Genomic DNA, 16,980 nt, shown 5'->3' on the forward strand with positions numbered 1-16,980 from the left:
ATGGGGGGATTCAACCGGACGTCTTGCAATATTTCGTTTCCGTTGGCATCCGGTGACCTAAACGTGTCGACGTCTCCATGTTCCAGCTTGGAAGACGCCAAAGTCACTGTGACCGTTGTGGTGCTGTTCGTCCTATCTCTTTTGACTGTCATGTCGAACAGCTTGATTTTGGTCGCTTTTGCCATGGAGAAGAAGTTATGGAATTACCAAAACCATTACATTTTCAACATAACCGTCGCAGATTTTCTAGTGGGCGTTGTCTGTATGCCCATTCGTGCCACTATCTACCTTTCTGATGGGAAATGGATGTTTGGAGAGAGGCTTTGTATTATCTTTGTCGGTGTGCAAAACGCGCTTCTTGGAGTGTCTGTCCTAGGAGTGGTGGTAATCTGCGTTGATCGCTACTTGGCTACTTTCTTTCCGTTACGACACCACCAGAAGAAGAGCAAGGGTACGGCCGTAGTGGTTAACGTCTTTACGTGGCTCCCGCCTTTCGTCTTGTGGTCGGGGCTGAGCATCGCCTGGGATTTTGCTCGTCCCAACTATCAGATGGCATTAACCGGATGGTGCATGCCGAACTTTGCGTTGAATGTTTGGAGTAGTGTGAGTGTCGTTATGCTACGAGCGGTTTGCCCCTTTCTCTTCATGTTCATTCTCTACATGTGTGTGTATTACCGCTTAAAGTCGACAGGATGCCAAAGAGTGACCGCTGGTTTCGCCGACAACCTGAAAGAGGAACAATCTAAGAAGAGTTCACGTGATGAAAACGTTGGTAGTCACGTAGCAATTTATGGGAGATACAATGTGTACGATATGTCTGAAACAACCCTTAAGCCAAGCACAAACGAATCGAAAGCACCTCGTAAAGTGGAGGAGAATGCAAATAAAAACACCAGCCATGTTAGACAGTATATTGAGAGTAAGGCTATCGATATCAGTAGTGTAGCCATTTCTATGGCAACCGCCAACAATACAATAACTCCGTTGCCAGCAACTGTGAGTGGCAAAGATGACGCCGATTTGTGTATTCTGCACCTGCAGAGTGAGCATGATGGTAAGGACGTCAACTGGCAGATATTGTTCCCGGACCGCAGTGATAACATGAGCAGTACGATAGAGGCGAAGAAAGTAAACTCCACGAGGAATCGTAGAGATTGCATCTCAACTACACCAGCAGTTGACCTAGAAGAACTCCCATCATCCCATATTTCTTTCGTTAAGACCACGCCAATCCGTGCAGCTCTTGTGAAATCGAGGCCGCGGCACGCTCGTCACAAATCCGACTCCCGCAACAGTAAAGCCATGAAAACATTGACTCTCCTGCTGCTGGCATTCTTTATCACGTGGTTACCAAATTCGGTGTACCTGATCACCTATGCGTTCTTGAGAGACTGGCTGAACACTCTACCCATCATGCCGCTCATCTCTGATGTTCAACAGGCGTGCAGGTGGATATGTTACTCAAACAGTCTCATAAATCCCGTAGCGTATGCTATGGCCCAGCCCCTGTTCCGTTCGGTTATTAAACGATTATTTTGCGGAAAATCGAAGCAACACAGTAATAAAAATGTAAAAAACAAAACCAAACATAACAAAAACAAAATTCTCCATCATGACATCCGTACTTAGGCTACATTTCCATTACAAAGCGAATGAAAAAAATATAACAATTCTCACTTCTTTCAGGGGCAATTTATTACAATCAAGTGATACACTGACGATACATGTCTTTATTTACCTGGCAAAGATCTCGGTCAAATACAAAGAGGTCTCAATAACGACTTGACGTGCTTGCCACAATGGTTGGAAGTAAACTCACTTGCTCTGAATGTGAAAAAGTGTGAAGCGAGGTTCCAGAAAGAGGATTAGGAACAAGGTGCTGAGAGTCAGCATTGATGAATCTGAGGTTCCCCGTGTTACTAGCTGTAAGTACTTAGGAGTTTATCTTGACAAACATCCTGAATGGAGCCAACAGGTGGATAGGGTGATAAAAATCACAGTGAAAAGTCTGTATTTATTAAAAAGAATACGATTTGTATAACTGAAAAAAACTGCATTTGTATTTTACAAGTCCATTATTCAGAGTAAATTCGATAATTGCAGCGTTGTATGGGGTAATCTGAGAAAAAACGGATTATGAAAAGTTGCAAATTATTCAAAATAGAGTTTTGAAAACTGTCCTTTTTGGCTGAACCAAGGTACTCGACCTCAGCAATCTATAATCGTTTGTCATTAGATACTTTGGAAAAACGAAGATATAAACAATTATTACATGTTATATATAAAATTTCTAATGGAATTTTTCCAGAATATGTATTGCAATATTTTGAAGAACATACAACAAATTATTTTCTGAGAAACAGTGTAAAGAAATTCATATTATGTAAGGTAAAAACAGAAGTTGGGAAAAGAACTCTTTCCTATAGAGGAGTCCAGAGTTGGAATCGGTTAACTTATGATTTGAAATGTAAGCTCTCTCTGTCCAGTTTCAAACCAGCACTTGACATATCTCTGCTGTAGCCTAAGGAACTGCCCAGGATTTTTTTTCTCTCCTTTTTTTTCTCTCTGTCTCTATTTGATATTGTGAAATAACATGTTAAAGGTATTTGTTCCGTTTCCTCTTTTTTTTTTTTTTTTGCTGTACTTTTTTTTATTGTTTCGTTGTTTTTGTTGTTACCTAACACAGGGCTCGACACTAACGGTGGCCCGGTGGCCCAGGGCCACCAAAAATGAAAGTCGCGCTACCAAATTTCAAAAAAGGGCAAATTTGGTGGCCCGCCTCGGGCCACCAAAAGTTTTTGAAAAGTATGTCAATAAATTCGTAACTTTTTGCGCCGGAAATTAGCAGTTAATTTTGTTTAAAGGATGGATGAAAAGGACTGAAGGAGTGCCTGAGAGTGAGTGTTGCAAGTTTGTTAAAGTGTATTTATGAGTAGATATGTCCATCTTCTAATTCTTACTATCATAAAACTTAAATATTTGACTCATTAAAAGAAAGGACTTTTAACGTTTTTTAATGTTTTTTTTTTCGGGACACCAAATTTTTCTCTCGGGCCACCAAAAATTAGAAATTTAGGATTTTGGCGGCCCCATCGGGCTACCAAACAAAAGTTAATGTCGAGCCATGCCTAACACTTATTCCTTTCTTTATTCTTCAAAGTTGACATTCAATTTTGCGCCAGCTGGATAGACATTCAATTTCGTCCCAAATACGAAATCAATTTCATTTATAAGAAAACAACTTCGCACTTTGCACATTCGAATTCTATCAACTTAAAAAAGTTCCTAAGCGTTTTGCGTGTCTTTTTTTTTTTGCTTCGATATATTGGATTCCATTATCATTTATTCAGTTAAGTCTATTTGTAATGTGTGTATTCTTGCCTGTCGACCTTTCTTTCATCTTTACTTCATGCCATTACAGTATATCATTATAACTTAAGATAAGAGGAAGGATATATCTCAGAATTCTGTCTACGTTCATTATTTACATTTTTATTCTATTCCTATACCTTCTCCCTGTCAATACAGCAAGTCACAAGTTGCCACATGCGGCTCAGCCGTAGACCAGCTTAACCAAACGGTATTGCCAGTCACATTGTCATGCTTGTTGTCAATTCTTTGCCCACCAATTCTATCAGTAGGGCCTATCCGAGATATTCATGTATACTCTTCTAGCAGTGTTAAAAAGACTGTACAGTAGGCCTACTGGTTGAGGTAAGGGATTCATGTTTTGAACATTTCTAAGTGAGATAATGAGAAACCTGATCTGTAAATTAACAAACATGTCGCAAAAAAGGAACCAGTGGGACTCGAACCTGTCATCTACTGCTTTCCGGGCAGCGACACTACCACCAGGCTGTCCCTGGTTGCCGGCAGTGACACGATGAACATGGAACAAATACCCAAGCTCCGAGATTCCGACATTGTTATGTAAATTTGTAGAGGGAGACAAACTGAAGAAACTTACACCTGAACCTTCACCCCTCTGAATAATAGCCTTCTTTCAATGAGAAACCTCTTATGAAATGTGAAAGAGCATGTAATTTTAAGAAGGATTCAACGTTTATTTGATGAAAATTGGTTTTGAAATGGCTGGGATATACCAAAAAGTGATAATAATAAAAGGCGACAGGCCACAACTTTATTAGGATCTCCTTCTTTCACCTTGTTTTTGTATGTCTCAGTCATTTCAAAACCGATTTTCATCAAATAAACTTTTGATACCCTTTAGAATAGCATGCTCTTTGACATCTGATAGAGTGGTTTCTGAATATCTCGCATAACGTTAAAAGCTAAATCCTCACCTCGACCAGAACTGTACACACCCTTTAAGGTCGTGTATGAAGAAGTGTACATGTTTGTGTTTTTAAGTGGAGTTATACGAGCTAGATTAGCTTTCATAAGGCAAAAGTCTCAATTTGCCTTACAATAGCATATTGTTCAAACAGATTAGTAATTATAAAGAATATATCAATTTGAAGAAACAACGGAAAATACTGCCCATGTGTCATTGTGGAATATGTTGTAAATGTTTGCCTAATCGTGAATTTGAATTCCTTCACTTTTCTCACGGCGATGCTGATGGGAATTTGAATGCGCTGCACGTTGGCTACACATGCATTTTTAATTTGAACACCCTTTTGACACGCTTATTTGAGAAACTCATGATATTGCATGCTGATGGAATTAAATTGAATGAACTAGTTACTTTTTTGAAGGCTGATCTTGGTGTCCATTTAAATTCATTCGAAATTGAATGATCGCATCGTTAAATCGAATGCAAATCTGATGAAATTAGACGGGAAAACCTATACTAGTATTGCCACGTGTTTCAAACATCAATCTTCATGTTAAATTTATCAATGAATCATTGTATTGTACATGTGATACTCCATGTCTATAATCTTTATCAGTGTTTTTTATGTCTCATCTATGTTGGTTGCTATTGATATTGCCGTCTGTGTCAAACATTCACCTTTATTTCATTGTGTGTGCACATTGCTCGACAAGCAGTCTGCTTTCTGCGATGCTACCAGACAAAATGATAAAAATTGTCTATTCTGAATGCTTTGTTTTGTTAGGGTAGTGCATTTTAGTATATAAATATATATATATAAGTTGTCAAAAGTTAAAAAATAAATAACAAGAATTAAAAGTTGTCAAAAGTTATCAAAGGAGTCAAAATTTGTTATAGTATCAAACTACATATTCGAAGTGTACATCACTGTCACAAGTGGACAAGGATACAAGGCAAATTTTGACTTACGTTGTCATAATTATACATATATATATATATATATATATATATATATATAAGTGAAAAGTTGCCTTGTATCCTTGACCACTTATGACAGTGATAACTTACAATGTATATTTTTAGTAGTTTGAGAAAAAAAATAATTTGGTAGAAGGGGATTGCTTTGCAGTATAGGCACGGTTGGTAGGGTACTGACAACTTGACTGAGGTTGTATCTTCTTGTAGTGCCCATCAATTTTATACTACGGCAAGTCCTCCATTAGTTTTTATTTTTCGGCGGCTGTATATTGAATGTAATAAAAAGTTGTCAAAAGTTGTAAAGGAGTCAAAATTTGTTATAGTATCAAACGACAAATTCGAAGTGTACGTTGAAAATAAAATCAAATTGAAAAGAAGAGAGAAATCTTCCTACAGGTATCTTTCCTGGTGTTTCAGATATTCTATTTTTCACTTTCATTTTCGTTACTGAGGAGAAAATAAAAGATACTCATTTTAATGTCTAGTTTCAGCCATGGTTTGGTTTGGGATGTATGACATGAGTAGTTCCATGATATAACAATATTCTACTTTCAAGTATCACATTACGAGGTACTTAGCAAACAAAAAAATCTGTCTCAGCGTGTATATATTTTTTTCAGTGTTTTTTTTTTCAAGGATACTCGCATATTCACTAAAGGCAATTCATACCTTTTCGAGGTATTGTGAGTCCGTCCATTAGCGAAAATTCAGGATAATAGACAAATATTGCTTTCATTTAAAAAGGGCAATTATTATTACCGTTTTCTCAGACCTGTGCGTAGAAAGTAGGGTCGAGGAGCTATTGATTCCTTTGACGCGCGGGAAAGCTTTTCAAATGTACTGTTCTTTTTTTCTATGCTATTTGTTAAAATGTACCAGACAGATGATCTGTTTTTCAATACTCTTTGGAGAGTGAATATCAGCTGTGTGTTCTTTTTATTATTATTATCTAGTTTTTTTTTCTTTTCAGGATGGATTCACACAGAAGCAGCAAGAAATAGCGACAATTTCAACTTTGCTCATAGTGTCAGGATTTTTCTATCACCACGAAAAAAAAAAGACATCTTAATGGCTTTCTTAAAGGCATTTTTGTCCCCGCCGAACTCGCAGGGGACTATGAAACGTGCTCCGTACGTGTGTGTGTCCGTGTGTCCGTCCGTCTGTCTGTCTGTGTGTGCGTCCGTGTGTGATCAAAATGTTCAATTTGCTACTTCTCTGTCATTTATTAGCCAATTTTGATTCTGTTTGCTTTATATGATAGCACTACATGGGAGCTTCAAAACTTCTACACAGAATTTCAGTTGTGACCTTTGACCTTGACCTTTGACCTATATTGCACATTTTGCTTCAAAATGCTACTCCTTTGCCATTTCTAACCCGATTTCGATTCCGTTTGCTTTAAGTGATGGCACTAGGTGAGGGCTTCAAAACTTCTACACAGAATTTTGACCTTTGACTTCTTTGACTTTGACCTTGATTTTTGACCTATATTGTACATTGGCTACAAAATGCTACTCCTTCGCCATTTCTAACCCGATTTCGATTCCGTTTGCTTTATGTGATGGCACTAGGTGAGGGCTTCAAAACTTCTACACAGAATTTTGACCTTTGACTTCTTTGACCTTTGACCTTGATTTTTGACCTATATTGTACATTGGCTACAAAATACTACTCCTTCGCCATTTCTAACCCGATTTCGATTCCGTTTGCTTCATGTGATGGCACTAGGTGAGGGCTTCAAAACTTCTACACAGAATTTTGACCTTTGACTTCTTTGACCTTTGACCTTGATTTTTGACCTATATTGTAGATTGGCTAAAAAAATGCTACTCCTTCGCCATTTCTAACCCGATTTCGATTCCGTTTGCTTTATGTGATGGCACTAGGTGAGGGCTTCAAAACTTCTACACAGAATTTTGACCTTTGACTTCTTTGACCTTTGACCTTGATTTTTGACCTATATTGTACATTGGCTACAAAATACTACTCCTTCGCCATTTCTAACCCGATTTCGATTCCGTTTGCTTCATGTGATGGCACTAGGTGAGGGCTTCAAAACTTCTACACAGAATTTTGACCTTTGACTTCTTTGACCTTTGACCTTGATTTTTGACCTATATTGTAGATTGGCTACAAAATGCTACTCCGCCGCCATTTCTAACCTGATTTCGATTCCGTTTGCTTTATGTGATGGCACTAGGTGAGGGCGTCAAATCTTCTACACAGAATTTTGACCTTTGACTTCTTTGACCTTTGACCTTGATTTTTGACCTATATTGTACATGGCTACAAAATGCTACTCCTTCGCCATCTCTAACCCGATTCCACTTCCGTTTGCTTTATGTGATGGCACTAGGTGAGGGCTTCAAAACTTCTACACAGAATTTTGACCTTTGACTTCTTTGACCTTTGACCTTGATTTTTGACCTATATTTTACATTTTGCTACTAAATGCTACTTCCGGCGGGAACATGTATTTTTGTTACCATTTGCAGATGAAACAAAAACCTAGCTTTAGTGCTTTAAAATAGTTCTAAAATGTAAGTCTGCACGGTTATGGTTAATTGAGAAAAATAGTGATATCTCCTTATATTTTAGGCTTTATTGCGAAATGTTTATAATGTTTGGGTGTTTTGTGACACAATTGACCGACTACGCATCAATGTGGTATCTTGAACATTTTCTAAATCAATGCTCCCAATGGTAAACAGTTGTAGCTTTAAGGTGCGTGTTTGTTTGAAATTTGTTGCAATATTGATTTGTTTATTTCTTGTAATTGACGATTGATAAATCCTCCAAAATTACTCCTGTAAGATTTACTCGCATTTACCCGATGCATGGGGTAGCATCATACAAACAAAAATTACAACTTTCATTGACATCCGTCAGAAGATAAGAATTTATTAAATGTCAAAATGTCACACGCCTCATAGAATAAGTGATACACTTGAATTGCATTTGACACCTTATTGTACTAATTGTAGTCTCAAAAATCAACAGAGTGCTTGAGTACAAAATTTTATTGATACAATGTGTTTCATTATATAGTGACACACATAAAACTGTGTCATTTGCCGAATATATTCCCTTTACATGACTGAACTTCCTCTGACGTCAGTTCGGATATGGAGTGGACTCTCATTCACAAGAATCATGCAATCTTAGGCAGTTACCTTGACCAAGTAGTTGGTCAACAGTCTGATGGTCATGTGACGTCGCGTGTGAGTGTGCGATGATTCGCACAAACAATCCAAAACAAAAACCATGTGAAATTCGAACATGCAAACCATAGGGGTTACCTGCTATCCCCCCCCCCCCCCCCCCCCACCGAAAAATTACTCATTAACTGACCATGGCCTATCTGGCGGTACACATTCAATTTCTTTGAAGTGACCAGTGTTAAAGTCCGTCGAGAGTGAGTTCATAATTTGTTGAGGCTTTTAAGATAATAGGCCTATACATGTATTAGCCTTTATAAAAGTTTTTAGGCATGTGTTTATGCGAACGGTGTTCACCCTAAAATAGAAAATATAGACGCTGTTTAAATATGTTTAATAGTAACGTCATTTCAATGAATATCACGGTTTATTTGTTAGGCATGCTGTCGTAAATCTTTAAATTTGTGAAAAGATTAATAAAAAGGAAGTTTCACGTGCCTTCTTTCAGATATTTTATACATCCTATCATCCCTAGTTACACCTGTATGTTTTATGTCAAAGTGACGTTGAATTAAACATGTACACAAGTAAAATCTTGTCAGGTCAGATTGTTCCTTTTTTTGATTCCACATACTTTCTAGTCTATTTTTCTTTCCATTTCTGCATATTATCATAAAAAAATCTTCGAAATAGTCATAATTGTTACTACTAACAAAAAGTTTGGTTACTACTAACAAACGGTACGTTACTGTTGCTAAAAAAAAAGTTACTACTAAAAAATGGTAAACATTTTTCAAAAAATAATGGTAACTACTGATTGTGTTTTTATTTTCAGCTATCGTTAATTGAATAATGTTTACTTCACCTAACTGCAAGGTGACAGATTGCTGATACAGTATGACGTGAATCCATGTGCTCTGAGATTCTCAATCAGACAGTGCTTGTGGCATCTGACATTTGCACAGCACGACAATGAGATTCACCAAAACCAAACAGAATTCTCAAACAAGCGCATTACAAGTGACACAATCCTATAGACATTTCTTTCATGTTTGCATCAGGCATTACATTCTGAATGTATCGCCCAACCAAATTAATGGTCACGTACGATTGATTTTTTTTTTCTAGTTTAAATACGACTAGATGCGTGAGAGGAAAATGAGATCCCCAAATCCCTATAATGGAGGATTCTTCTCTCGCAGATCATGTACAGCTGTATACGATTGGATATAAAATTGATGGCATTTCTTGCTGTAGCATATCATAACCAATACCATAAAAGTATTCCAGTACGTTCATATCTTGTGTGTGTATGTGTGTGTGTGTGTGTGTGTGTGTGTGTGTGTGTGTGTGTGCGTGTGCTTGCGAGGGAGAGAGACATTTAACATTCGCGCTTGTGTGTGTTAGGGTATATAATATGTCACAGTTGTGTGCATCATCGTCGGAGTACATCGTTTCATTTTTCTGATACCACGATTCCTGATCTTTTCCCTTTCATAACAAATAAATCGAATTTGCATTATTTGCATGATTTGTGCTCCGTGAGTTATAAATTGGACACGAAGCCATTACATCTGTCATGGATAGATGCTGCATCCCCTCAAATATTAATGTTCTCACTTTTCATATGAGCTTTTTAGGGAAGAGCTTATGTACATTGAATAGAAAAAGAAAACCCACCTGATCACTGTGTATGAAAGTAAGATATCTATTCTGTCCGTTTTATGATTATAAGAGGAATCTTCAGATAAAGACTGTCTCATTTTACCGGAATGGTGTTAATTTTTTGAACGTGCTTGTTGTACAGCAATAATCATGATGTAATCATAATACAATTAGGGATTAGTTCATTGGAATTACATACCATTCAATGTTTTGTCTTGTAATATCCTGAACATCACCTTATGTGGCCACAAGAATATGCAAATATAGGTTTCATATATTTTATTATAATTTTCTACCATTTTTCTGCATCATTATGACGTTGATATACGACCGCAAAAAAAAAAAAAACATCAGTTCAGTTCAGTTCAGTTTATTCTTCCATCCAGCAAGAAGTGAAATAAAGTATAATATAATATTCATATATATAAACATTATGGTGACATCGTCTGTCGATCACTGCCAAAGTACTTATTTCACTAAAACACATTGGAATGCACCTTTTCCAAGACTGATCATGTAAAATTCCGTATTTCCAGGCAACGTCTCATTATTGGGGTTGCAAACATTGCAAGAAGTTGGCTTTTCATGCAGGGTGGGGATCTTTCTCAATCATGTTTAGTTTTGTGTGTGTGTGTGTGTGTGTGTGTGTGTGTGTGTGTGTGTTTGTTTCGATAGAAAATAAAAATTTGCATTGTTGGTAAATTTTACCTCGCCCCCATCACCTTTATCACCCTCTTTGTATAGTTAGAACACTTTTTTTACCCGGACTCTAAACTCATATATTGCCGATAATGGAACACAACATATTCTACGGCTTCTATTCCTTCTGCTCCCCCTCTATACTCCTCCACCTCTTCATCTTCCCTTTCTTCTACTCATATAATATTCCTCTTTACCTTCTCCTGTTTCTTCTCAACCTCTCCATCTCCGCCTCATCCTATAATTCCTTTTATACACTAAATATCATTTGCATTGCATTTCAAAGGATGACATTTTAGAGATGACAAGCATGCAATCTTATTGTCGAAAATGTTGTGCTCGAAGCATAGGGTAACGGGATAAGATATTAAACACTTGTGTTACCATAGTAACCATGCACACATAGCTAATGTGTCATAATGGTTGCGCTGTTGACTTTGAAGATCCTGCGTACGGGCAGTCGCGCGTTGGGCGCTCCTTTCAAAGTGCCTTGGTTTCCTCAATCTTGACGAATGTGTTCCGCTGATATTGCTGCTAATTTACTCAATCCACCATATCTTGGGTAAATTTTTCTTGTAGGTTCATTAACACCAACAAAAGGTGTTCCATCCGAATGGGGTGAAATATCAAACTAGCTTGACCCGGGTAAAAGTGTATGTGTTCACAATGCAAATACATTACACCAATCCTAATGTTAAACGAATGGATACACATATGTGGATGTAGCAACATCTTCAGTGTAATTTGGTGCAATTTTAGATTGAGATTAATCAAGTACATGAAATATGAGCATTTAAAGAAAATTTGTTCGTAAATCAGTACAAAGAATCTTACTAGTATATGACAGATACTTGGGATCGATGGAGACCACGATCGATGCTTTGCATGAAGACATAACTGGCTGTGAATAAATTGTCAGCTTTATTATGCATGTGTGTTTGAAGAAGATCAATATTCTTTGTGTTTAAATTGTAACTAGTTACTTTCTTAATGGAATTCATTTTGAAATTTAATCATTAAAGCCAGGCCCTCGTTTCACAATGACGTTAGGAATTGTTTCAAGTAACAAAACATTACGCATGCATGCATGGCAATGACAGCCATGAAATAATCAATCAACAAGAAGTATGTCACTTGTTGCCAAAATAACTTAAATTGCAATGTACGTACAATGACTGCAAACGGCAAGTGAAACAAGACTTTGATTTAGAACTAACAAAATAGTGCACATTTCTGACAGTAGAATTAAGTTACCTCTTCAGAAATGATGTACTCCTCGTGCGACGAGGTGAAAAACTATACCGTGATGATAATTTTCATCACTGATGATGGAGCACTATCAATTTGGTGTCAGGCGGCATGGTGGAGGAAAAGATAAGAAAGGCACTACAGATTGGTCCTACTCAACGCACACATCGACCTGGGTCCACGACCACTTGTATTTGAAGATGTGAAACACAAAAGCGTGTGTCAATTAGACACCTGTTTAACTTCCTGTATGTTCAAAGTAGGAAGGAAGCCGAGTTTTTGCTGCGCTTAAAAAAACAAAAAAACATTAATAAAACATAGCAATTCGGTTTACTGTTGAAGATACCATGTCTTTGTATTCTTATTTTGCCCTTTCAGTCTCTGTGTTCTTGAAAGGGAAAAAAAAGGACTAAATCCATACTGCAAGAAATACTAGTATAATGTTTCGACATCCAATCCACCATCCTTTTGTCATATGTGATCGAACGTTTTCCTCCTTCTTAACGGCTACTGGTATAAAAGCTTTACCTTGATAGCAGAGACACGTCAGAATGACGTCTATTTCACGTCAGCGCTGTCGTCAGAAAGACGTCGTAAACTGTAGACAAAAATACGTCATTTTGCTCAAATGGAAGACGTAAAAAAGACGTCATATTTAGACGTCAGAAAAGCGTCTTTGTACGACCACCTAGGCGTCAGACAGACGTCACAATTATGACGTCTTTTTGACGTCTTCTATTTGAGCAAAATGACGTATTTTTGTCGAGTTTACGTCTTTCTGACGACAGCGCTGAGGTGACGTGACATTTTGACGTCAATCTAAGACGTTTAAATGACGTCCATTAACTTTGTTTATTCACGTCGTTAAGAACAACGTCATAAACATGTGGTTTACACGTCAGTTTACGACCTTTTGTACGTGTATTCGTATAGAAAAAAAAAGACGTCACTTTGACAAAAAATAAGCAAGGAAAAAAAAAGACGTCAGTTTGACGTCGTTTCTAAACCGAGATACATTAATTACTACGCTAATTACAATATCTAACAAAGGCGTAGGCACCTTCAAGTACAATCCTACGAGTCTAACCGTCTACTCCTAAAGTCCTAAATCCTATTCCTATAGCTATGCCTGCCACCTATTCCTAGTTACTTGACTGTTGTATCACGTTTCTATATACTAGTAAACGGACAAAAAGTTGTAATGCTTCATGACATGGTTACTAAACTAGGTCACAATTTTGAGAGAAGCCCAATTGAATATGAAAACATGTCTCCATAGCACAAGGTTGGATTAGTTGGAATAAGATAAAAATAAAATGTACAATTTCTGACACAGTTTAGAGTTTAAACCCAGCATAAATACTGTGATTATTAATGTTTTTCCTTATTTTCACTAGTTTTTGCATTTTAAATTCAATCTCATGAATGTTCATGATCGATACAACCATGAATCGTATGACGTGATTATGAACTCGTTACGACGTCGTTACGACCAGTCACAATCATTAAGACTGGTAAAAATCATGTACATAACGATTTAATTATGAAAATTGATCTAACAACTGTAACGTATTCAATTTTAACTTTATAAGTATTTTGTTGTCTTTTTTCTATGTCCAATATTTTCCAGATTATAGATTCGTTTAAATGTTGTTTAAAAATACACTGTTGGTCATAAAGGTGGAATATTTTTTTCTCAAACTTTGACGGCATATCTTTTACAATGTGCTTGGAGAATAATATGTTTGATGTATATCAATCACTTGACTTTGTTATCATGCCGCTTACACGCTTTCACAGTGATTTTTAACAAGTATATGTCTAAATCATTATAAACTATGGGCATGAAGCAACTTTGATAATATTACAGAGGAAGCTTTATCAAGAGAATATTTGTTTTAAACGTCATTCAATTTTCCAGATAACTTGTTTTGTGATTCCATTGACAAGTTCACATCAAATTTAGTCATTGTTCTTAAGATTTCACATTGAGGATGGACATTTCGGGTATGTCCACCCCGGGTATATCCACCCCTAGCACGAATCAGAGCGCGTAGACGTTGTGGCATGCTGTCCATCGGGTTGTTGATAACATCTACAGTTATGGCTTCCCACTCTTCCCTCAACGCAGCTGCCAACTCCTGCAGATTTTGAGGAATGACCTCCCTGCCGTTGATGGCTCGGCCTAGGGCATCCCATGCATGTTATGTGGGGTTCATGTCTGGCGAACAACCTGGCCATGGCAACTGCTCAACCCCTCTACTTCTAGGAATTCTCTAACTACAGCTGTTTTGTGCGGTCTAGCGTTATCATCCTGCAGTCGGAAATTGAATCCATACACATGTCTTTCATAATGAAGGCAGTGGAACTCCATTATCTCCCTGCAGGCAGCGGCATTCACTAGATAAGTAAACGCCACTAGTGGTGCTATCCGGCACCACTAGTGGCGTTTTTCCCCCGTAATGGATTCCGGCCCAGACCATCGCTGGGCCTTCTCCACCTTGGGTTGTCTCGTGGACACAGTCATCCCGAAGGCTTTCCCCAGCTGGCCGACGAACTCGCTGTCTCTCATCTCTACCATCTACGGTCAAGGATGAACTGGCTCTCGTCCATGAAGATAACGTATTGGTAATGTCCCAGTTGAAGCGTCCTGCGCTGCCTGTCCCAAAGGAGACGAGCTACCCCGTGGCGAACCGTCAGGCGTGGACATCTAACCAATCATTGTTCTCGGTAGCCATGTTGTATCAATCTGAGATTGACTGTTGATCTCGAGACGTTGATTCCATGATGTGTCCTCCACAAGAGTTGAAGACGACTCGCGGGTAACTTCCGGTTTCTGCGGCTAAGATTCAACGGTTGGCGATCATCTCTACTCGTTATCAGTTTTGGACGTCCTGGTGATTTCCGTGCCAGTACATTTCCTCTCTCATGATAACGCTTAAGGATTTTAGAGACTGCACCCTGTGAAATCCCTAGGATTTCTCCTACACGAGTCTGCTTGTAGCCCTCATGCCTAAGCGCTATCACTCTCTCGCGCATTGCCGTCAGCATTGGACCAGGCATAGTCTAGGGGGATTCTGTACCGATTTTTAATGCAAACAAAACATGGAACTTGGAAAAAATAAACCTTCTCTACATGGTGCAAAATCAGCAAAAAAGGCAATATTTTAACTGCACAGGGATTTATAGTCTGCACAAGGCAACTTCGTTACGTAATAACACATTCCTCATGTTCAAATATCACTTGAATAATGGGGTAACATTACGTAATCAATAACAAACCAGCTTGTCTACAGACAGCCTTTTAAATACGAACAAACCGGTCGACTTTTATTCGAAACAAAATTATTCCACCTTTTTGACCAACAGTGTAATTTATTTCGATTCCATAATTCATATTCGATTACAAATTGAGTATGTCGTTATTGTTATCTAGCTGCGCGATATTTCAAACGTCTTACAAAAAAAGATACTTGGACTATCAATGAGTTTAATTCCTATATACATGACTGTATTAAGATACACTTTAAAAATGTTATACACGATAATTACATGCATATACTCGTCCCTTTTTATGAAAATTAATGATCGATATAGAAACCATCAGAAGCCAAGTTCCAACTAGCATTTATTGGTATCAGATTTCCAGTTAGGTTCATTAGTTTAAATGTGTATCCACAAACCATTATTGTCGTCGACTGACACTCAAGAAAGTCATTCATGATTTCTTGTTTCGAAGTCGTGCAATATCGTATAAACACATACAAAGGAATATTATGCATATAGAACGTGATGAGAAAATGGTGTTATGATAGCACCTCACCCGTATGAACTTTAATATATCAGCAGAACCATATCCTGTCTGCCATGAGAGAGACGAAAAAAATCAACCAACATCTCCGATTCGCAAGTAATATACACATTTATTGAAGCGATGTGAAAAGATCGTTTTATTATGTGTTGTCATTTGGCAAAAGACAACATCATTTTTAGGCCCTAATGGTAAATAATCAAAATAAAGCTACTTTATCCGGTATTAACCAAATTCAAGATCTTTTCATTTAGCCGGAACATCGAGCATCACATCAGAGCACAAACGATTACTGACGAGTTTTCAAGATACATTCATAGGAAACTGACATAATCTATCACTGCACGCTGCAAGAATGATGATATTTTAGTCAATATAGAGTTCTATGTGTAGCTTCATACCAAGCCTGGACAAAAGTATGGAATCTTACGTGAGCAATGTTGCATTTTTTTTTCTTTGTACCGACAACCAACGGGCGCCTGACAGCGCAATGATTGCACCTTCCATGCATGCGCATGCACATGGTGTGAGTGTCTATGTGTGTGCGTGTGTGTGTGTGTGTATTCGTATGGGTGTTGTGTGTTTGTGTGTTTATGTGCTTGTGTGTTTTGGGTGTGGTAGGTGTGCAGCATACCATTTAAGATTCTTGTGCATGCTAAAAAAATAACAATTATCAAGATTTTTTCTGAAAGAAAATGAAAGCGAGATCAAAGCTGGTCGTTGTTCACGTCTGAAAAAGTAAACTTTCTGGTGAAAATCATCAAATTGTCAGAAATTGTACACTCTTTTGTTACGTTATTCAAACTTTCAACTTGTGTTATGAACACATATTTTCTATTTCAATTGCGCCTACATATTGTGAACTAGTTTAGTAATCATGTCATAAATCTTTTTGCCCATCAAATATGTAGGCCCTATATAAAACGTGATACAACAGAGTTGCAACTATACGGGAATAGGTGGTAGACGTAGATACACGATTTAGAACATTGGGAGTAGGGTAGGTTGGATTCGTGTCATGGATGTACCTTGAGTTACAGCTTTATTAGATCTTGGAATGAAATACTACTTAGCCTAGCGGTCACAACTTAACAATGACATCAAAATTACGTCCATTTTATTTG

The 16,980-nt window shown here is 37.7% G+C and overlaps 1 protein-coding gene across 1 annotated transcript; it reads left to right on the forward strand.

The window, feature by feature from the left end:
- Positions 1–14,234, forward strand: LOC139744089 (muscarinic acetylcholine receptor M3-like). Its single transcript, XM_071654547.1, has 2 exons — positions 1–1,448; positions 14,177–14,234. Exons 1-2 carry the CDS (start codon positions 1–3, stop codon positions 14,232–14,234), a joined length of 1,506 nt encoding a protein of 501 aa, XP_071510648.1.
- The last annotated feature ends 2,746 nt before the right edge of the window (positions 14,235–16,980 follow it).

The sequence above is a fragment of the Diadema antillarum genome, unplaced genomic scaffold (assembly GCF_040938485.1).
Source record: "Diadema antillarum isolate AM-2024a unplaced genomic scaffold, OU_Dant_1.0 seq00001136_RagTag, whole genome shotgun sequence".
Lineage (NCBI taxonomy): Eukaryota > Metazoa > Echinodermata > Echinoidea > Diadematoida > Diadematidae > Diadema > Diadema antillarum.

Excerpts from the sequence above, each read along its gene's own strand:
- LOC139744089 (XM_071654547.1), top strand. The coding sequence starts at position 1 with ATGGGGGGATTCAACCGGACGTCTTGCAATATTTCGTTTCCGTTGGCA. Across the intron at positions 1,449-14,176 it reads GATGTTCAACAGGCGTGCAG|CTGCCAACTCCTGCAGATTT; the intron begins GTGGATATGTTA and ends CCCTCAACGCAG.